The following is an 18,042-nucleotide window of genomic DNA, read 5'->3' on the forward strand; positions in this document are numbered from 1 at the left end:
TCTCAGAAGATAGAGATATTTCCCAGTCGCCAAAATGTCGTCCGACAAGATGCCAACGTATCACCAAGAGAACATCGACACGATTTCGACCTCAACACCATCCGGTGACCCAGAAAAGGTTTATGCGGATACAGCTGTCGGCGCGAATCTTGAACTCGACGAGAATGCGCTACCGCCGGGGTACTTTCGTTCCAAGTTTTTCGTGGGAACGATGGCAGGTATAGGTTTGGGATTGATGGCTGGTGTTGCTGCGTTCGGGTATGCAGCACCCATCTTAGGCGTCATCAATGCAGATATCGGACCCGTGAGTCTCTTCATTTGGCTTTGGCGCAGCCTAGTAACTGATACAAATCAGGATCCAAACATCACGTGGGTGGCTCTTGCGTACACGCTCACTTCTGCCGTCACCCTCACCATCATTGGGCGCGTCTCGGATATATTTGGACGTCGATGGGTGTTTGTTGGAGGTGCTGCCCTCGGGGTGATTGGGAGTATCATTGCCGCGACTGCGCAGAGCGTCAACACCCTCATTGGTGCCACTACCATCCTGGGCATCGCTGCCGCTACCCAACTCTCGTACTTTTATGTCATGGGCGAGCTCGTCCCCATGAAGTACCGCCTCGCTGGAAATGCCTTCTGCTATCTCTTTTGCATCCCAGGATCCGGAGTTGCACCGCTCGTCTCGAACGCGTTCATCGTTTATCAGCCCAAGGTTGGATGGCGCGGCTGCTACTATGTTCTCATCGGCATTGAACTTGCCTCATTCCTCTGCTGGTTCTTTTTCTACCACCCTCCAACTTTCCACATGAAACACGGACAGCAAGCTTCCGTGGTTGAGTACGTCAAGAAATTCGATTATGTCGGCACTGCGCTGTACACGGGAGGTCTTTTGGTCTTTATGATGGGACTCAGCTGGGGAGGCTCGGTCTATCCATGGGCTTCGGCATCAGTCATCGCAACGATTGTGATCGGATTCGTCGCACTGATAGCATTCGTTCTATGGGAATGCTTTGTCGACTTGAAGGAGCCGCTGGTGCCGATGCACATCTTCTCAAACTACTCCTGGAATGCTTCAGTTCTTCTGACTGGACTCGGTGCATCCGTGTACTACGCCTTCGCGATCGTGTGGCCTTCCATGGTGGCTGTTCTCTACAGCGATGGTGGAGTCATGGCAAGCGCAGGGTTGTCCTCGTTTGTTGGATTATTCATCACCATTGGGCAAATCGTTGGAGGTTTCGCGGGCAAGAAGATAGGGTATCTCAAATGGCAATGCGTGGTCGGTATCACGCTCGGGGCCATTTGCTTCGGGTCAATGGCAACCTGCGGCGTCGGTACGAAGGCCAGAGCTTCGGCGCTTGTTGGCGTTGGTGTCTTTTGTATTGGCTGGACAGAAGGCGCGGCGATCACCATCGTTACGCTTGCGGCGAAGGATCAGTTCGCGCTGGGGACTTCTGCTGGCGTGGCGGGTTCTATTCGTTTCCTCATCTCGTCCATCGCATCCACTGTGTAAGTCTATGCTCTATTGTTATCCGCTGCACTGCTGACCTCTCCAGCTACACCGTCATTCTGTCCAACAGACTGACTACAACTATTGCAGCTCAGGTGCCTCCTGCCGTCATCGCTGCTGGACTCCCAGCCACCTCGGTTGCAACTTTTATCTCGGCATTCTCTCTCGGGGCCTCCGCATTCGAAAAAGTCCCCGGAATGACACCAGAAATCCTCGCGATCGGGACAAACGCCTATCAGCATGCCAACGCAGACGCTTATCGAACTGTTTTCTTCTCGAACATTGCCTTCTCCGGTGTAGCAATCATCTGCAGTTTGCTCCTTCCAAATGTGGATCATCTGCTTACCGGACAAGTAGCTACTACGCTGCACAGCGGTCGGGACGAGGATCATATTGCCGGCGAGAAATCTTGAAGATGATAACGTGTTCGTCGATAGCCGTAGTTGATACTGTAATGCAATTATTCAAGTTACTTCGTTCATTTTTTGCAGTGACTGGCTGGGCTGGCGTCATCGCAGCACTGCTGTCGGGCGCCTGCAAATCACCACAGTATGTCGAGCTTGAAGGCGTAGAAATCGAGCCGGATTCGAGATGCAATGGCATCAAGATAGGAGGATAAAGAGACGCGGCTCAAAAGAGCCAACAGCGAACAACCTCAAGTTGTTCTGTAGGTTCAGCAATGAATGCCTTAACAGTGTACGCACGCACCGGCGAACTCAGTGCAGTTACTAGTACAGCTAATGTTAGCAGTTGTTGAAAGCTGCCTCCCGCCTGCTGTTTGCAACATAGCAGCTGCCTCGGGTTACCAGTCGAGATACCTTTCACTGATTCCTCGTCCGAATGGCACATTTCGACCGTTGCGACACAGCGCCGCTGGTATGGCATCATGGCTCTGCAATCTGAACACTATGTGTCAGACAGTGGCAAGCACCTTTGGCTTGTGCCATACACCAATAATTGCTCTCCAGGCTTGTGGTCACCCTTGCTCCTGCGCCGCCGCTTGCACGGTGCCGCAACGCATGCCTGTTAGATTGGGTGTCGCCGATGTGAAGCAGAAAATTCCAATATCGTCGACCTGCGGAGCGCGCTCACACAATACTCTCAGTTTCGTTGCGGAAGATCCCCAGGTACGCCCATTCACCACGATTTAAAGTGGGTACCAAGCCGCACGACAAAGCACATATAGCTGGACGCTACGTCTCCAGGTCACACTCCCCGGATAACCTTCAGTTCCTGAACCTACACCGACTTGCCCCGAAAAGCCGCCGCCGACACTATCAGCAGCCGAACATGTCGTAAGTGAGCTCCGTGGTGTTTTGAGACACCAAGCTGACGAGCTCCAGTGATCAAGTCAAGGCCAAATTGCGCGACGCACAGAATAGGGAGTCGCATTCTGGGTTGCCCACAGAGGTCCAGATGCGCTTTGAGACGCAGCTCAGTAGGTCGGCGCAGCGGCCCGCTCCGCTCAAGCTCGAGGGTACCGGCTTCGATGAACAACCTCGTATTGGGTAAGTATCCCCGTTTGTTGATTTCAAACGACGCCGGCTGACGGACTTGAGCCCTCTTCCCCCGACTCCGTTCAACCCGATGGTTCGCAAGCGCAAAGCCGCGCCAATGCTCTTGGAGAGCAACAAGCCATACTACCAGCAGAAGAAGCGAGTGGCAATCAAGCAACGCTCTCCCAACACCCAAGTCGCGCTCCGAGTTGGTGCCAACAGGCGTATTGGAGTCAATGATCTCGCTATCACTATGAACGACCAAGGCGCAGGCATGGTGGACGAAGATCCTTTCCTATTCATGGAGCTGCCCGGCGGTAAGTGGCTACTGTCCGCTGCTTTTGAGACTGGCTAATAAGTAGCAGAGATCCGCAACATGATTTACCGATACTGCGCGGACATGTCTACGAGGCAGGCGCTCGTCGTCTACCTGCCGAAGACGGGCACGTTACGCCCTAGCACCCGACAGGTCCGAGCTGCTCCCGGAAAGTATCGCGAGCTCGACAACTCAGAAAAGAAGAAGAGAGGACGGAAGGGGACACCCGAAGAGGTTGCTCCCGCTCTGGTTGCGCCAAAGGAGTCCAACCGACCATTCTTTGGTTTGACCCAGGTCTGCCAGCAAATCCGCAAGGAGTTCTATCCTGTGTACATTGCAAATCAGGAGATTGGCATGGATTTAACCAACACGTCCAAGTACATGGAAACATTCTTCAACCCGGATGTTCCTCTCCTCTACGCAGACGCACTGGACCCGAACGGCAAGAACATGCCCTTTCGTGGCAACATTACGATTGCGGTAGCTAGGAGGATTCTGCCAATTGAGAAGACGGCCGGTTGGATTGATGCCCTTCCCCTCCTGAATACTTGGGCCAACTCGGCTCACATTGAGGCTGGCTTCGGACGTTACTCTCGGCATGACTACCGTCCCCAAGCAGATGGCGAAGCCAAGGATTTGTAAGTGCTCGCCTTTGTATGCAATATCGATGCAGCCGCTGACCATTGCCAGGTACCGTCTATATGGCCGCAAGGTGCTTCCGGACCGCTCCTGCACCGAGATGAACAAGCTGTGGCGCATCATCTTACGCCAGCGCAAGCTGGCCGCTGTCCGAATCCATCGCGAGCCAGGTGGTCAGGACAAGCCCCATTTCCACCTCATCTGGAAGCATGCGCACCGCGAGTCATGGATGACAGGCAAGAATTCCGTTATCCCCGGCACCGTGGACGGCCGCGCTACGGTCGGTAGCTGGCTGTGGAACCTTGGCTTCGATGAGATGGAGCACTTTGAGGTACGCGTCGGAGCTGAGCAGCGCCCCGGAGAGTTTCTCTTCATCAACTAGATGTAGCTGCGCGTTGGACCGTTCTGCCTGGATGACTCTTCGAAGAAGTGCCCTCGCCGCGACCTCAGCCTTACCTGCCACCACCGTTGCGCGACCTTGTCTGGGTGTTGAAGACAACCAGTGGCCGAAGACGCTAGCTGCTTGCGGTTGTTGATGTGGGCTTTGATCCAGGAGAGGGTGCGACGGAGTGTTTTGATACACCTACGATTCGATCTGGAGATGTTTGACTATTCTTGCTGGATATAGCGCTTGCATTTACTTGGGTAGACATGACGAGATGGCCGTAGCGACCGCTCTGACGGCGCCTGGACACTTCGCTTGAAGCTCCTTCGGTGGTTAACTAGCTCGTAGAATGCATATACCTTTTCCTCTGCTGGCCCCTGCGAAGCGGGTGCGTTCTCGGCGGGAATTGATCGTGCTCTTATGCGCTGGCCTCTCGTAGTTCGAATCAGCATGTTTTCGGGTGCTGCTGACGGTATATCACAGGCATTGAGACACACGTCGACCCGGGTCCCAGTGGGATAGGCCGCCTCGAATGTTACGAGGCCGAATTGGCGAATGGCGCTAGCACGCACTCCGACGTTGATGCTCGCCAACAAGCCGAGCCTCCCTTACTGCGGCGCAATTTCGACTCCAGGGCCTCACGACAATGAATCGAAGCCTCATCGTCTACCTTCCCAGCGACGTGCACCTCCCATGTGCGGCCGCACGCGGGCAGCGAGCGGCGACCCGGCGACTGTCTAGCACGCGGGCACTAATGAGACAGGAACTGTATTGAAATTGCGCCGTCGAACAACCGCTTCGATTGGCACGCGACGCGTCAACGAATCACCATGGCATCAACAATACGGCCACAAACAACGCGCTGCTCCACGGTGCGAGGCACGGTGTTGCAACCCACATGCAAGCGTCGCAGCGCTGGCGGTGGTGCTTGACCGGTGAGGTCATCGACTAGGGTTTGGACCTGTTCATCTGCTGCTACCCCAGCCCGTGTTCTGTCTCCTCAACGTCGACCATGGAACCTCCGCCGCCCAGGATGCATTCTCGCGCCTCTCGCTCGGTGCACTCGACCACGCAATTCTCGGAGCCGCCGCTGCACTCGGTGCGAGAGCACTACTGGGACGACATGTCTGCGCGGCCGAAGAGCATGTCCGACTTCCAGTCGCTGATCGACGCGTCGACGCCGCTGAATGCGCTGAACGGGCAGGGCCTGCCTCGCAAGAAGCCCAGCCTCTCGCTCGCCGCCGGCCTGATGATGACCACCGAGAGCCCCCGCAACTTCAGCAGGCCGACCACGCCCGCCATGGCGCACGCTGCCCCGCCCGGCGGCCCGTGGAGCGAGAACCTGTTCTATGCGTATGCGCAGAAGGTATACACTGCTGTACCCGGCCCCTTTGCTATCCTCGCACCCGTGCCACGGTTGAGCTGACGGCCCTGTTTGCAGAGCGACTATGCCCAGTCCGCACCCTACGTTCTCACTTTCGCCTCCGCCCTGGTCGCCGAGCAGTGGTGGTCCCTCGTCCAGCGCGAGTACCCCGAATCCTCACGGCCCGGCCCGCAGCTCTTCATACTCAAGGGCGACGACATGCAGGAGCAGATCCAGGACAACCCCAAGTTCTACGATCTGCGAAACAGCTGGTTCTACACGCCCAGCGACGGGGCGACAGCCCCCATCCCTTTGCAAGACTACCGTGGCAACCCCGTCGCCCCGCCCGAGCCCACCAAAGAGCGGGAAGAGAGGTCAGAGCCCAGCACATTTGACCTCAAGGGCCTTGAGGCAACCCTGGAGAAGATGGCCGCCATGATCACCGAGAACACCGAATCCATCCGCGCCCTTTCTGTCGCCCAGTCCACCGGCCTACAGACTATGCAAGAAATCAATGAATCCACCTCCACTCAAATCAAAGCGCTCGCCGACAACCAAGCGGCTCTCCAGGCCATTGTCGACCAAAACGCCTCTCACTACATTGCACTGTCCAACTCCAGCTTCGGTGCCCAGTCTTCCATGCAAAGCGTCCTTCAGTCCAACGCCAAGCAGATTGAGAGCCTCGCGAGCGGACAGAAAAAGCTGGTAGAAACCTGCGCAGACATGATGCACAGTGTTGAGAAGGTGGGCGAGGCAATGAAAGAGGTTGGGTCGGATTCGGCGAGCAACGCAAGCGTAATCAGAGAAACGGAGAGGACCATTGGGACCATCGTCAACCGCATCCAGCCGCCGCCGCGCAAGTTGAACAGGAGGGTCAAGGGCGTATGGTACGAGTACGACGACGGGCCAAATGGCACGTCGCAGCTCTCGGGGCCCATGACGCCGAGGAAGAAGGTCACGATGCTCGATACGCCACCAAAGACCCCGCTGAGCGCGAGGACTGCGTGACCGAAATACAGAGCGATGTTGTATGATTACGATTACGCATACGAAACGGCGTCTTCCCGGAGTTTTGGTGCGAGGTGCGTTGGTTTTGTGCATTGGTTTGTAGTAATCCTGTTTGTAGAGTGAAAATCATCATCAACTCAACCATGCGTTCCAGTATACGATCGGCTGGATAGATTCTGTTGAAAATGGTGAGGTGGACCGTGGAGATGATGAGTGGTAGGTCGAGGGGAGAAGTGGTACATCCTCTCAGACAAATCTCGAGCTTGTACAGTACGCTAAGGTTGACTTGTTCGCATATCAATTGCTAGAGCAAGAGACCGGGGCCTCATCTTCAAGACGAATTTGCCGACTCAATTGCTCCCATGACGACCTCGTCTAACGTTCTTGTTGGCAGTCCCAACGCCTCGTTCCACACCGTTTGCTCCTTCTCAAAGTCGTATCCCACGTCCACATCTCCCGCGAAGCTGATCGCCAGTAGCGGGTACGTCGCCTCAAACTCGCCCTTCTCGAACCTTTCCCTCGCCTCCCTAATCGCCGGCCCACTCTCCTTTTCTTCAACCACAAACCCCTGGCCACCTAGCCTCTCCAGCGCATCCACGACCTCCCTCAGACTCGTAACAAAATCGCTCAAAAACACCTGCTTATTCGCCGTCATCTCCGCCCTCTGCAGCACCCTCGCCACCGCAAGCCCCGTATTTCCCGCCGTCGTGACGCTGAACCTCGCCCGACCCGAATCCCAGATCGTCGCCCGCCTGCCCCGGACATCGATGCCCAGGAAATTCCCCGACTTCCCCGGATCCAGCGCCCAGTCGAGCCACGAGCCGCACGCGATGGACGTCCAGGTCAGCGCGCCGTGCGACGCCTCGGCTTTTTGCATCAGATACCGCAGCATGTTGCCTTTGAGCGCGTACACGGGGACCAGCTCCGTTGCGCGCGGATCCAGGTTGTTGGCGCCGAATTCCGAGGGGATGATGCGCCGGACGCCGGCGGCGAGGGCGGCGTCGACGATGCGGAAGGCGAGGTCATCCTGCGTTACGGCGGTGGTGTTGAGGGCGGATATTACGACGTCCTGGCCTGTGAACGCGCGTGTGAGTTCGTCGCGGGTGTAGGCGTCGGAGATGGAGATCACGGGGACGTTTGGGGGGAGTTTGGCGCGGGAGGTGGCGCGGGTGAGGATGGTGGTGGTGAAGGTGGGCTCGGCGAGCAAGGCGGCGAGGATGGGTGCGCCAACGGAGCCAGTTGCACCAAGGATGATAATGTTTTTAAAGGGGGTAGTCATCTTCAGAGTGGAAGGGCGGGACGATGGTGAGGTATGTGGGAGTGCTTTCAGTGATAGGGTGTATTGGAACGAGGGATTACTCTGGAGTGCAATACGTCACATCTTTATAGATAATTGTCTCCGCGCTTTCTTGTCGTAGGAGGTGGACGACGACAATGGTGCTCCGTAAATGGTGAGTAAGCGCCCCATCACGTTGGGTTGCATACTGCAATGCATCGGCCGCAGCTAGTGAGGATACAGGCTAGTGGGCGCATCAGTTTACGCAGCATGCATGGTGGACCGCAAACCCTCTCCCAATACACTGACTTCCAGATCTGGTATTATTTTTTTATTAGAAGAGCTTACGTGATCGTGCGTGTGGGATCAGCGATCGCGACTACTGTTCTCTTACCTTAGATACTAATGGGCAGTCCATATAATCGCTTGGCCTTACCGGCATGTCAGTGGAAGCTTTCACTGGCCGACCCGCGGTCTTGTTCTGGGTGACTGCATGTGGCACTCGGCTGAGACACAACGTGGGATCATCCTACGATGAATACACATGTACTGGCATGCTTCGTCAGACTTGATCAACCGTATACTAGCAATGCCCCATGAGAGACCAGATACGCCCCAGATTCTTGTCATAAGTCTGCAAAGATCATGGCCATCTCGTGATGTGACGAGCTGGCCGAAGACATGGCAGGCTGATCAAAGTCAACATATTGTGCATCTTCGCCATAACAAGTAGTCGAAACGAGCCCGATCGCGAAGGTCACCACTGCTCAATGCGGAAATATAGCAGACTCAGTCCATCATCCTGAAATTGTTGTTGTACAAAAGAATCTATATGTCACTATCAAGCTCAACATCCTCCCAAATGCCACTTCACCAAGCCCCAAGCGCTTCAAATGCAATACATGCTGTTGATTCGAGTAGACCTGCGGCGTAGTGAGCGAGTGTTGGTATGGATGGCTGGTGCTTCTTACCAATTGATCGGATGTCTACTCGGCATCAATCTTGGCCTCGGCCGGCTTGTTCAGTTCGTTGACAGTGCGGGCAACGTTCGCGAAGCCTCCGAACGTGGTGTCGACAGAGCGCTTGGCGCAGTTCGCAGCGGGGTCGGCGCAAGGACCCATGCCAGGAGCGCAGAAGATGTTATCGTCCTTGCAAGCAGAAACACCGGTTGCGGCGAAAGCAATAGCGAGGATAGCGAGGAACTGCATCTTGAGATTTTGTAGGTGGGTTGGTGGGTTTGGATAGCGTTGAAAGGTGTCTAGTAAAGAAAGTATTTGAAGCCTTCAAGGCTGAAAGAGTGGCTGTGAAGTGAAGAGTGGGAAGGAAGCTGGAATGGTACTGAGTGTGATGAGGGCCTTTGGGTGATGCAGCATCGAGGTTTTATATCGGCCTCGCCCAGGTCTAGCCTCACATTTGCTGGCGTTGTTCAACTCAACGCAATAATCGTAAAATCAAAAAAGGAACACCGTGATGTGCCCGAAGGATGTCCAGCTTGGCTTTTCGGAGCTCCGCTCCACTGCCAACAGAACAAGAGAAGCTCCGTTTCGCAAAGATACATCCAGGGTCAGAGCCTAGGAAGCGGAGGCACCACCTCAGACGTTAGCACGCCAATTCCCGAATAGTGTCGCGCGAGTATTCTCGCTTAGCGAATGCTGCCATAGGGCTGTGCCTCGAAGAGCCAAGGACATGGACTGTCTACAGGAGCAAGGCTGAAGCTAGCCCAACCTGGACAAGCGCACGAGGCCAGTTTCGCCCGAGACTTCGTGCGAATGTCGGAAGTGCTTACGCTAAGATCGAAAGTCCGTACCCCACAGGCTGATTCGCTTCTGCGCCTCTGAGATATCGCCTTGCCCTGTGCGACGTCTAACTTCAAGTCTGGCCGAAGAGGTTTCTTCGAAGGTCAAAAAGTTCAAAGACTCCTTTCAAGCGTAGATCGGGAAACCCTCGTTGGAGAAAGCTTGCTGGCGGAACTAAGAAATTTGCATGAGGCGTCTACAAGACCACGATACATTTGGTGTTCGTGGGAAGGAGACTCCCCAGGTGTGTTGCAGCAGGATTACTTTCTGGGCCGCCAATTACTCTTGTAGTCTCATTTGGATGTGTGCCACATGAAGCGCTCTAAGAATTGTCGTCTGGCACAGCATAGTGAGCGCCGGATTGACAAAGAATGAGTGGGGTTATATTTCACTGCCTTTGGCAAGCTTAGCACATACGACCATAGGACACTGAAAACTAGGCTTCCCGTCCGCTCAGCCATATATAAGCAGTGTACCGGCGAATTAGTATTGCGGTCCGTGAGGACGCGAGAATCCTCGCTGTTGTATGTTTTTGCCCACGCAAACTATTGCCGGTGTGGGTCATTGTGGGCCGTGACCCATAGCTATCATACGTAGCGTTTGAATCCTTCGTCGCCCATCACGAATAGCGTTTATATCATCTACACAGTATATGTGCGTAGCATATTGCGACTGTGGTAAGGCGGAGGTCCAGAATATGTCGCTTGGTAATTTCTGGAGAACAGACCTGTCGTATGGAGCCCCGGAGAACTTGTTGAGCTTCGGCAGGGAAGGGCCGGTCACTGAGGCGAACTTGTAAATCTTTCAGTGTCGCTTGATCACTTTTACATCTTCTGCTACACACCGGCTTGTTATACATAGGCTTATGTTTGTTCGAATTGGCATGAAGTACTACGTGTCTTGCTGTTGCAGTAACTGCTCACTGTTCCTCGGGCCGAACCTGCAGGGCTGCTCCGCGTGCCGCTAGTTTCAGGGACCCACTTGCTCACCTACATGTCTCAACACCAGCATTCTTCCAGCCATTCGCTGTCAACAACTTCTGTCATACTTCGCGTGCGAGGCGCTGCACTTCAATACGGCATGTTTCGTAAAAAATGTAGGATTGCGTTACGACGTCACAGCACTCAGCTCCCGAGCGAGGGATACGATATGTAGGTGCAGTTGTGCCCAGATTCTTGGTAGCTCTGGCTACAAGAACGTTCGTGGAGGTTCCCCATGGACGTTCGCACGTTCGCGGTGCCAGAGTGCTCGTGGCTACCCGCACTCATCTTAGACGCACGTCCACTCTCTGGCGGTACGCGAGTAGACACAGAGAAAGGGATGTGAGCGCCACCCGGAAAACTTCTGGTAGAAGAGATATTGGAAAGTCTCGGCATTGGAACCTTGGAATCCAAAGATGGCACGCGAAAACGGCGGCACAGGACGCGCTGTGGGTCTTTACATCAGCTTGGCGCCTCGACCCAAAGTGGCTTGCCCTGCGTCGGATCAACGTTTGAGGGGAGGGTTCACTCGTCGAAATCACTGCCACGCTCTGAGACATCTTCCCAGCTCGAATTTCTGCGGCCGTTTCGAACGGGATGGTTCTGTGAGATGCCCTGCAACGTGGCAGCCCTAAACTCATATGAGACTGCTCTTACCCTGGGATCGAGACTTGCGCATCGCGAAGTAGGCGTGCATCCGCTGCAACCCCGAATCTCAGGCTCTTAACAGAGATGCTGTGTTGAAAGGCAAGTAGTCAGAGACGGTGTTCGGGTCGTGCTCGCCGTTGTCTCGACAAATGATCCGACGCAAGCGTGGTAAACATGTCTGACAGGTGTCCTTCACACTTCAGCGTTGGTAGTGAGGAGCACAAATGCAACCGCTCGCCACCTGCGCACCTACAGGCATCTCCTATGGATCGCGTCCATCTAGTCCGACAACTCTTTCGGTGTTAATTGTACCATCCGTCGTTTCTTTCCACCAGCTTGGCCTTCAGTCCCACCATATTTTTACGTCGCGCTATCGATCCGCCCCTTCAAATGCGACGTCTGTGGACTATCCTTCTAACGCTAGAGATCGCGGTTCAGTGGTTGCCCGTGCCAGCGTCTTTGAAGTTTGGCTCAGGTGCAGCCACAATCGGGTATACCAACCAGACATGGAAGCTCGTAGTGGGCAACCGTGTTACCCTTGTTATGCTGATATCGTTCTTCGAGGCGGTGTGAAGGCGACTTGCCCCTCTACGCGAGTTCTCCGAACGCTTTCAGAACGAAGGCATGCGCAAGACCCGACAATAATATTTAGCGGGGCAGAAGCCACCGCTCAAGTGCACGAAATTGCCATGGCGCTCAAGTGCACGCTAGCCAAGCATGTTGTGTTACGATGCTGTGCATCACACAGCATGCCCGGCAGGAGACCGTTCGTATACGTGCCCAATCATCCAATGACCTCAGCTCACGACCACGACGTCTCCACTGAGAGACGGAAGCGATGCCAGGGTTTTAGCAGTGGAATCACGATGTCCGAGTGGGTTCCGCCTCATGTGCGTGCAATCTGGTGGCATGGTATGCTGCACTCCTCGGGTCGTCGTTTGGCATGGATTCTACATGCTGCACCACCACTATGCAGTGTTCCGAGATCGGCATGAGACTCCACCGAGCGAATTTTTCAGTTCAGATGGCAAGTCAAACAGGCAATCTATAACTGAGGAGTATGAAGGTAGATGGCAATACAGTGATCTGCGGGGAAACGCTACCGATGGTCGAGCAAGCGCTGAATATACAACTGTGTCAGCGCATACGAGAAGGAAACTTCGAACATTCGACGATCCCTGTTCGTGACCCGTCCACCGGGTGCGCATAGAGCAGCTGGTTACAGGCTAAAGCTCCGACTGGCCGGCCCGAACACCTCATACAGTGCCTGACCATGTGCGTCTCTGCAGCCATCTGGGCCCTGTTTCCCGTGATATTGGGACGCCTTCGCAAGAACGGAGGCGATCTGTGGGGCGGAAGTTGGGGTTCGGCTCAGTGTTTTACCCGTGCTGCGGCTCGTCGTCACTGACCCGGCATTGACAGCGGAAGAGTTCAAAAGGGACCGCAGGCCACGTTCTTCTGCTTTGTTTTTCTGGAATTTGACGTGAAGAGGAAGCACGATCGTCCAGCAGTCGTTGCCCCTTTTGGGAGAACGGGCATCATGGCTTCCGCCACAACAAAAACGTCACCTACATCTGCTGCGGCAGAGAACGATGGCGCAGGCGGTACTGCCAAAGTACAACACTCACCTTCACTCTCACCGAGTCTCTCTGCAGACACAGACACCGCGTCCAACAGTCTAACCAAGACTAAGACACTCAGCTCCCCCAGAACTTTGCAATCTAGCCATGCAAACATCGAAGAGCAACAGGGCAGCCAATTGCGCCCAGCAAGCATGGCAACATCAACTACCACGACAGTGGCTTCGCACACAGGAGGACGTCCGTCCTTGCCTACACTGCTTTGTTTCTCGGCTCTTACGCTTAGCATCTTCCTCGCCGCGCTCGACACCGTCCTGATCCCCACAGCGTTGCCCTCGATATCCCACGACTTTCACATCCCAGACTCACTATACGCATGGACCGGGTCAGCGTATCTTCTTGCGAATGCTGCTAGTATACCACTGTGGGGAAAACTCAGCGACGTCTTCGGCCGCAAGCCGATCATCCTGCTCGCCAACTCCATCTTCCTGGTAGGCAGCATTCTATGCGCAGTGAGCGTCAGCGCGCCCATGCTTGTTGCTGGCCGATCGGTACAGGGACTCGGGGGTGGCGGCATCAATGTGTTGGTGTATGTTTGCGTCGCTGATCTGTTCGCCATTCGGTAAGTACAACCTGAAGAAGTCTTCGATGGCGTTAACCCTAGCAGTGATCGGTCGTTCTACATGGGCATAGTTGGAGCCATGTACGCTGTCGCGTCCGCACTCGGGCCCGTCCTCGGAGGCATGTTCGCGGAGAAACTGAGCTGGCGCTGGTGCTTCTACGTCAACCGTGAGTGGGTGTTGATCCCAGGGTGACTCGAACTAATCATCCTAGTTCCGCTCGTCTCAATGGCCATCGTCACACTCTACTTTACTGTGCACCTTCAGGACGCACGCACGCCTTTCCTGCAAGGTATAACATCTCTGGACTGGCTTGGCACCGCTACCATCCTGCTCGCGACAATTCTACTACTTGTAGGCTTGCAGCTTGGTGGTACGTCATCGTATGCTCAGCCCCTAGTTGTTTGTTTCCTCGTTCTTGGATCCTTGACATATGCTCTCTTCCCGTGGACACAGTGGTGGTGCGAGCAGCGTGGCGGCTCGCCCATCACACCTCTCCGCATCTTCCGCGACGTCTCCAACCTCTCTGCCCTCGGCGTGTGCGCCTGCGACGCTCTTGTCTTCAACTCGATCGCGTACTTTCTTCCGCTCTATTTCCAAGTCGTCCTCTCGGCTCCACCCCAGACATCGGGCGTGTATATGCTCGCCGTCGCTGTTCCGCTGGCCATTTGCTCCTTTGTCGGCGGCTGGATCATTGAGAAGACGGGCCGATACCTGGAGGTGCTACAGGTCGGGCTTGGACTGATGACTGTTGGGGTAGGCCTGTTCATAAGCTTCGGGACCGCACTTCAGCTGGCCAAGGTCATTGTTTTTCTCGGCATCATCGGCATCGGATTCGGCCCCAACTTCAACGCGCCGCTTATTGCGCTTCAGACACGTATCCACGAGTCGGATATGGCGGCCGGCACTTCAGCCTTTGGGTTTGTGCGGATGGTCGGCGGTGCCATTGGCGTGGTTGTCGGACAAGTAATTTTCCAGATGCTCATGCGTCCGCACGTCTCGGCGTTCATTGATGCTGGCCTGGCGAGCGAGCTCGCAGAAGCACTCGCTGGTGGCGAAGCGATTTCGCAGGCTGGGGTGGTAGCGTTGTTGCCGGAAGGACAGAGGAAGGTAGTGAGAGGGGGGATGGCGGCGGCGTTAAGAGGCGTTTGGATCTTCTACACCGTGGCCAGTGCTTTGGGATTATGTATCTCGTTTGGCATACATAGAAGTCGGCTGACGAGGGATGCGCCCAAGGAGAAAGGGGAGACTAGCAGTACTTCACGGGAAGGGGAGGCGTAGGCACAGGCATAGGCATGCTGTTACTGTTATCCAAGTCAGTTTCAAGAGATGACCCACTTTTGTGAGTTCTGTAGTATGGGATGCTTATTTTACGTGGAATGAGCCGGGTCTTTAACATGACGACGTGCGAGGGCCCGTTGCCAGGGTTGGTGGCAAGCACATTTTGCAGCTTCTTTCACCTGCCGAACCCAATTGCGTCGTTGTGACAGGGTGGGTCAACTCAACACGAGTGAGAGGACATGTGCCTAGGCATAGGTCATTTTCAAGCCTCTGTTCGTTGTCCACTCGTTTACTCGTTCACATGAACAGTTTCTCGCTGGCTGGAACTGCGTCGTGCAGAAGAGTGGTGTGACTTGTCGTCTACCTGTTATCCGCAACGAAAGGCAAACACGTGCTGTGGCGTGTGCACGAAGGAATTGTGATTCGGCGGGATATTAGACTGGGTCACTTCAATTGCGAGTCTGTCCGAAAACCACGGCCAGGGACTTCCATACAGACACGATAAGACAAGGCTAAAACGAGCAAGTACGATTAACAATACGCTGCATTGAGCCTATGCTACAGGTAATCAGAACCAAGCCTGCGCGTGCTCATTCATGAGTTCAATTTCCGTCCGTTTAGCCGAACAATCCCTTCATCAATCGCCAAAATAGGGCGACGACAACACAACACACATCAGAACCGGACCGTAAGCCCCCAAGTCCTACAAAAAGGTGCCCTGCGAACCTCGTCGGTTCCAAGCTAGGGTATCACGGAGAAGCGACAAGAGTAAAAGAAGATACAAGAAAGGTAGTGTGGCAAAGAGATGGTAGAGATGGCCGCCGCGGCTGTGATCTTGGATCAGGAAAGTGCACGCCCGTCGATTGGACAGGGCGGCGTCCGAACGCCGTGGAGAGAGTAACATCAAGGAAAGTGGATTCGTGCGAGTGCATCAGAGATCGCTCCGGTGGTCATCTGAGAAGGGGCTTTGCGTCCTCTTGGATGCGGCGCTGTGTCGCTTCCCAGACTCTTCGACAATGGGGGTCATTGGCGCTGCCTGCAGTCTGCTGGACCGCGACGTCTGCCTTTGGGGTGCAGTGGGGCGGTCAGTGGCAGCGTAGTCGGAGAAGGGAGATCGCAGATCGGCAATCGACTGCCCATCTGAGAACTCGCTGACAAGAGCGCTGTCGCGCAGTAAGCTTTGACGCGCGCGTGCGTGGTCATCATCATCAGAGTCCGAGTCGGAATCTATGAGTCCAGATTTCCGGGCGCGAGCGTGTGCGAGACCGTCGTCGGAAGAGGTGACGGAGTATTCGGTGAGAGGGCGCATGGTCTGCACTTGGTTGTCGGATATGGCGGTGGAGCCTGTGAGGTTGCTCTTGTTGGAGGAGGAGCTCTTGGGAGGGGTGACGTCGGATGCCTTCTTCTTGGTAATGTTGAGTGCGCGCACAGGGCCAAGCTGGGCAGTGCTGCGCACAGAGTTCTGAGGGCTCAACGACGAAGCAGCGCTGCCCTGTCGTGGCATTTGAATGCGAATGGGCTTGACGGTGTGTTTGGGGTCGATCTGAGGGATAGGCGGCGTCTCTGCCATGGGCGTCTCTGCCGGGCTGTTGGAGCCGCTCGACTTGACACTGACGACAGCGGCCTTGCCCCGCACAATGGTCTGGGCGGGGAGAGGGGAGACGATGGCGTTTTGGCGGTAGACGGTCGAAGCAACACTGGCGCGTGCGAGACTGGGTGCAATGCTGGTGCGGGCGTAGCTGCTGCGCACGTCGGTGGATCCAGACGCCATGGAGTCGCGGAAGTCTGGCACGAAAAAGTGCTGCTCGGAGGCTGTGTACGGGCTGCTGAGGCCCGAGGATGGAGACATGGCAGGGATGGGAGGGACGGGCGGGACCAGCAGATCTGGGGATTGAGGACCGGAGCGGTTGGTGACGCCGGGGATGTAGGCGATCTGGATGATGTTGGAAGCGCGGGTGAGGACGGAAGAGGCCATCGAGGCCACCGTGTGCGTGGATGCCCTGGTGCTCCGGCGCGACGCAAAGTCGTTCTGCGCCTTCTCTTGCGAGGACGACATGTCCATGCCGTCGCTCCATGCCTGCTCCTCGACCCACGAGCGTCGCTTGCCCTTGAGGCAGAACTTCCAGACGACGAAGACCAAGACGGCGATGAAGGCAACGCCGCCGATGACGCCGCCGGCGATGGCTCCGACGTTTGGCTTGGCCGAGCTGGTGCCGCTGCCCTGGGGATCGATGTTCATGCACTTGGTCTGGGGGCAGGCGTCGCACGTCTGCGTCGTCTGGACGCAGTTGTTGCTGTTGCTGCCGGAGCATTCGTCGGGACACCGGGGCGCCTCGGTCGGGCAGACGACGCAGCGCTTGAAGATGGTGCGCATGACATGGTCGACGTCGGGGGCGCCAGCGTCGACGGCGCGCAGAGAGGCCGCCATGGGAACGGCAGGCGCGGTGGGCAGCCGCGATGGGCCACGGGCGGGCGGCAGGTGCGAGGGCGGCGGGGGATGGAGGGCAGCGAGGCGTGCGCGAAGAGAGGCAACGCGACCACAGGCAGGACGAGGGCAGAAGGAAAGGTAACGAGTGACGGGCAACGGGCCTGCGAGGACGGGACGGGGGCGGAGGCAGGCGTGCAGTGGAGAGCGACGAGGACAACGAGCGGGATGGGGCGCCGGGCTGGACTTGGACTGGCTGGGCTGGGCAGCCACGGGCCCGTGGCCGCTTACAGGAGCTGTTTCGAAACCCTGCCGCCGTGGCGCGCCGGGTCTGCAACCGCACCGCGAGCACAGCAACGAGAGACGTGGACCGGCGGCTTCCGCGTGCTGCGAAGTGTGAAGCCGCCCACAAACTGTCGCGGGTGTCCTGCTTTGTAGCCCGCTGCTTTGTGTCTGCTGGCGGCGTGGTGCGGTGCGGTGCGCAGCAGGCAATCAATACGGGCTGCAGCCGACCCTGGCGCACCCTGGCTCCGCCGCCCGGCCAATCTATTTTTGCATGGGTGCCACTGTCGTCTCCATCTCGGCCTTGGGGCAGCCGCAATCTCAAAGCGGGCACGCGTGAGAGCCGTGCAGGATGATCCGCGAGCTGCTCAACCATCGGCGGTCCGTCCAGAGGGCGACTCGACAGCACGGCATCTGCGCGCGCTGCAGCGACCGTCCTC

The 18,042-nt window shown here is 56.2% G+C and overlaps 8 protein-coding genes across 8 annotated transcripts; 5 read left to right on the forward strand and 3 right to left on the reverse strand.

Moving 5' to 3' along the window:
• Positions 1–49: 49 nt before the first annotated feature.
• CC84DRAFT_1231771 (MFS general substrate transporter) lies at positions 50–1,920 on the forward strand (the record flags this gene model as incomplete). The annotated part of the gene is made up of 4 exons (XM_018183738.1): positions 50–244; positions 356–679; positions 848–1,506; positions 1,554–1,920. 4 exons carry the CDS (start codon positions 50–52, stop codon positions 1,918–1,920), a joined length of 1,545 nt encoding a protein of 514 aa, XP_018030603.1.
• A 1,357-nt stretch (positions 1,921–3,277) lies between these two features.
• On the forward strand, positions 3,278–4,531 carry CC84DRAFT_1231774 (uncharacterized protein; the record flags this gene model as incomplete). The annotated part of the gene is made up of 3 exons (XM_018183739.1): positions 3,278–3,320; positions 3,366–3,957; positions 4,010–4,531. 3 exons carry the CDS (start codon positions 3,278–3,280, stop codon positions 4,338–4,340), a joined length of 966 nt encoding a protein of 321 aa, XP_018030604.1. The 3' UTR covers positions 4,341–4,531.
• A 935-nt stretch (positions 4,532–5,466) lies between these two features.
• On the forward strand, positions 5,467–6,714 carry CC84DRAFT_1103217 (uncharacterized protein; the record flags this gene model as incomplete). The annotated part of the gene is made up of 2 exons (XM_018175000.1): positions 5,467–5,751; positions 5,785–6,714. The coding sequence occupies 2 exons, from the start codon at positions 5,467–5,469 to the stop codon at positions 6,712–6,714; spliced, it is 1,215 nt and encodes a 404-aa protein (XP_018030605.1).
• Positions 6,715–7,045: 331 nt separating this feature from the next.
• Positions 7,046–8,060, reverse strand: CC84DRAFT_1156354 (NAD(P)-binding protein; the record flags this gene model as incomplete). Its single annotated transcript, XM_018176972.1, has 1 exon — positions 7,046–8,060. The coding sequence occupies exon 1, from the start codon at positions 7,991–7,993 to the stop codon at positions 7,046–7,048; it is 948 nt and encodes a 315-aa protein (XP_018030606.1). The 5' UTR covers positions 7,994–8,060.
• A 722-nt stretch (positions 8,061–8,782) lies between these two features.
• Positions 8,783–9,547, reverse strand: CC84DRAFT_1169062 (uncharacterized protein). The gene is made up of 2 exons (XM_018179563.1): positions 8,962–9,547; positions 8,783–8,913 (listed from the first exon to the last, which is right to left on the reverse strand). Exon 1 carries the CDS (start codon positions 9,196–9,198, stop codon positions 8,977–8,979), a length of 222 nt encoding a protein of 73 aa, XP_018030607.1. The 5' UTR covers positions 9,199–9,547; the 3' UTR covers positions 8,783–8,913; positions 8,962–8,976.
• Positions 9,548–11,643: 2,096 nt separating this feature from the next.
• CC84DRAFT_1169063 (uncharacterized protein) lies at positions 11,644–12,023 on the forward strand. The gene has a single exon (XM_018179564.1). The coding sequence runs from the start codon at positions 11,805–11,807 to the stop codon at positions 11,985–11,987; it is 183 nt and encodes a 60-aa protein (XP_018030608.1). The 5' UTR covers positions 11,644–11,804; the 3' UTR covers positions 11,988–12,023.
• A 1,165-nt stretch (positions 12,024–13,188) lies between these two features.
• On the forward strand, positions 13,189–14,895 carry CC84DRAFT_1103120 (MFS general substrate transporter; the record flags this gene model as incomplete). Its single annotated transcript, XM_018174998.1, has 3 exons — positions 13,189–13,616; positions 13,662–13,783; positions 13,829–14,895. 3 exons carry the CDS (start codon positions 13,189–13,191, stop codon positions 14,893–14,895), a joined length of 1,617 nt encoding a protein of 538 aa, XP_018030609.1.
• Positions 14,896–15,826: 931 nt separating this feature from the next.
• On the reverse strand, positions 15,827–17,269 carry CC84DRAFT_1103241 (uncharacterized protein; the record flags this gene model as incomplete). Its single annotated transcript, XM_018175004.1, has 1 exon — positions 15,827–17,269. The coding sequence occupies one exon, from the start codon at positions 17,267–17,269 to the stop codon at positions 15,827–15,829; it is 1,443 nt and encodes a 480-aa protein (XP_018030610.1).
• Positions 17,270–18,042: the final 773 nt, after the last annotated feature.

Source organism: Paraphaeosphaeria sporulosa, assembly GCF_001642045.1.
Source record: "Paraphaeosphaeria sporulosa strain AP3s5-JAC2a unplaced genomic scaffold CC84scaffold_13, whole genome shotgun sequence".
NCBI classification, from domain to species: domain Eukaryota; kingdom Fungi; phylum Ascomycota; class Dothideomycetes; order Pleosporales; family Didymosphaeriaceae; genus Paraphaeosphaeria; species Paraphaeosphaeria sporulosa.

Coding starts and splice junctions, on each gene's coding strand:
- CC84DRAFT_1169062 (XM_018179563.1), bottom strand. CDS start 9,198: ATGCAGTTCCTCGCTATCCTCGCTATTGCTTTCGCCGCAACCGGTGTT.
- CC84DRAFT_1169063 (XM_018179564.1), top strand. CDS start 11,805: ATGCGACGTCTGTGGACTATCCTTCTAACGCTAGAGATCGCGGTTCAG.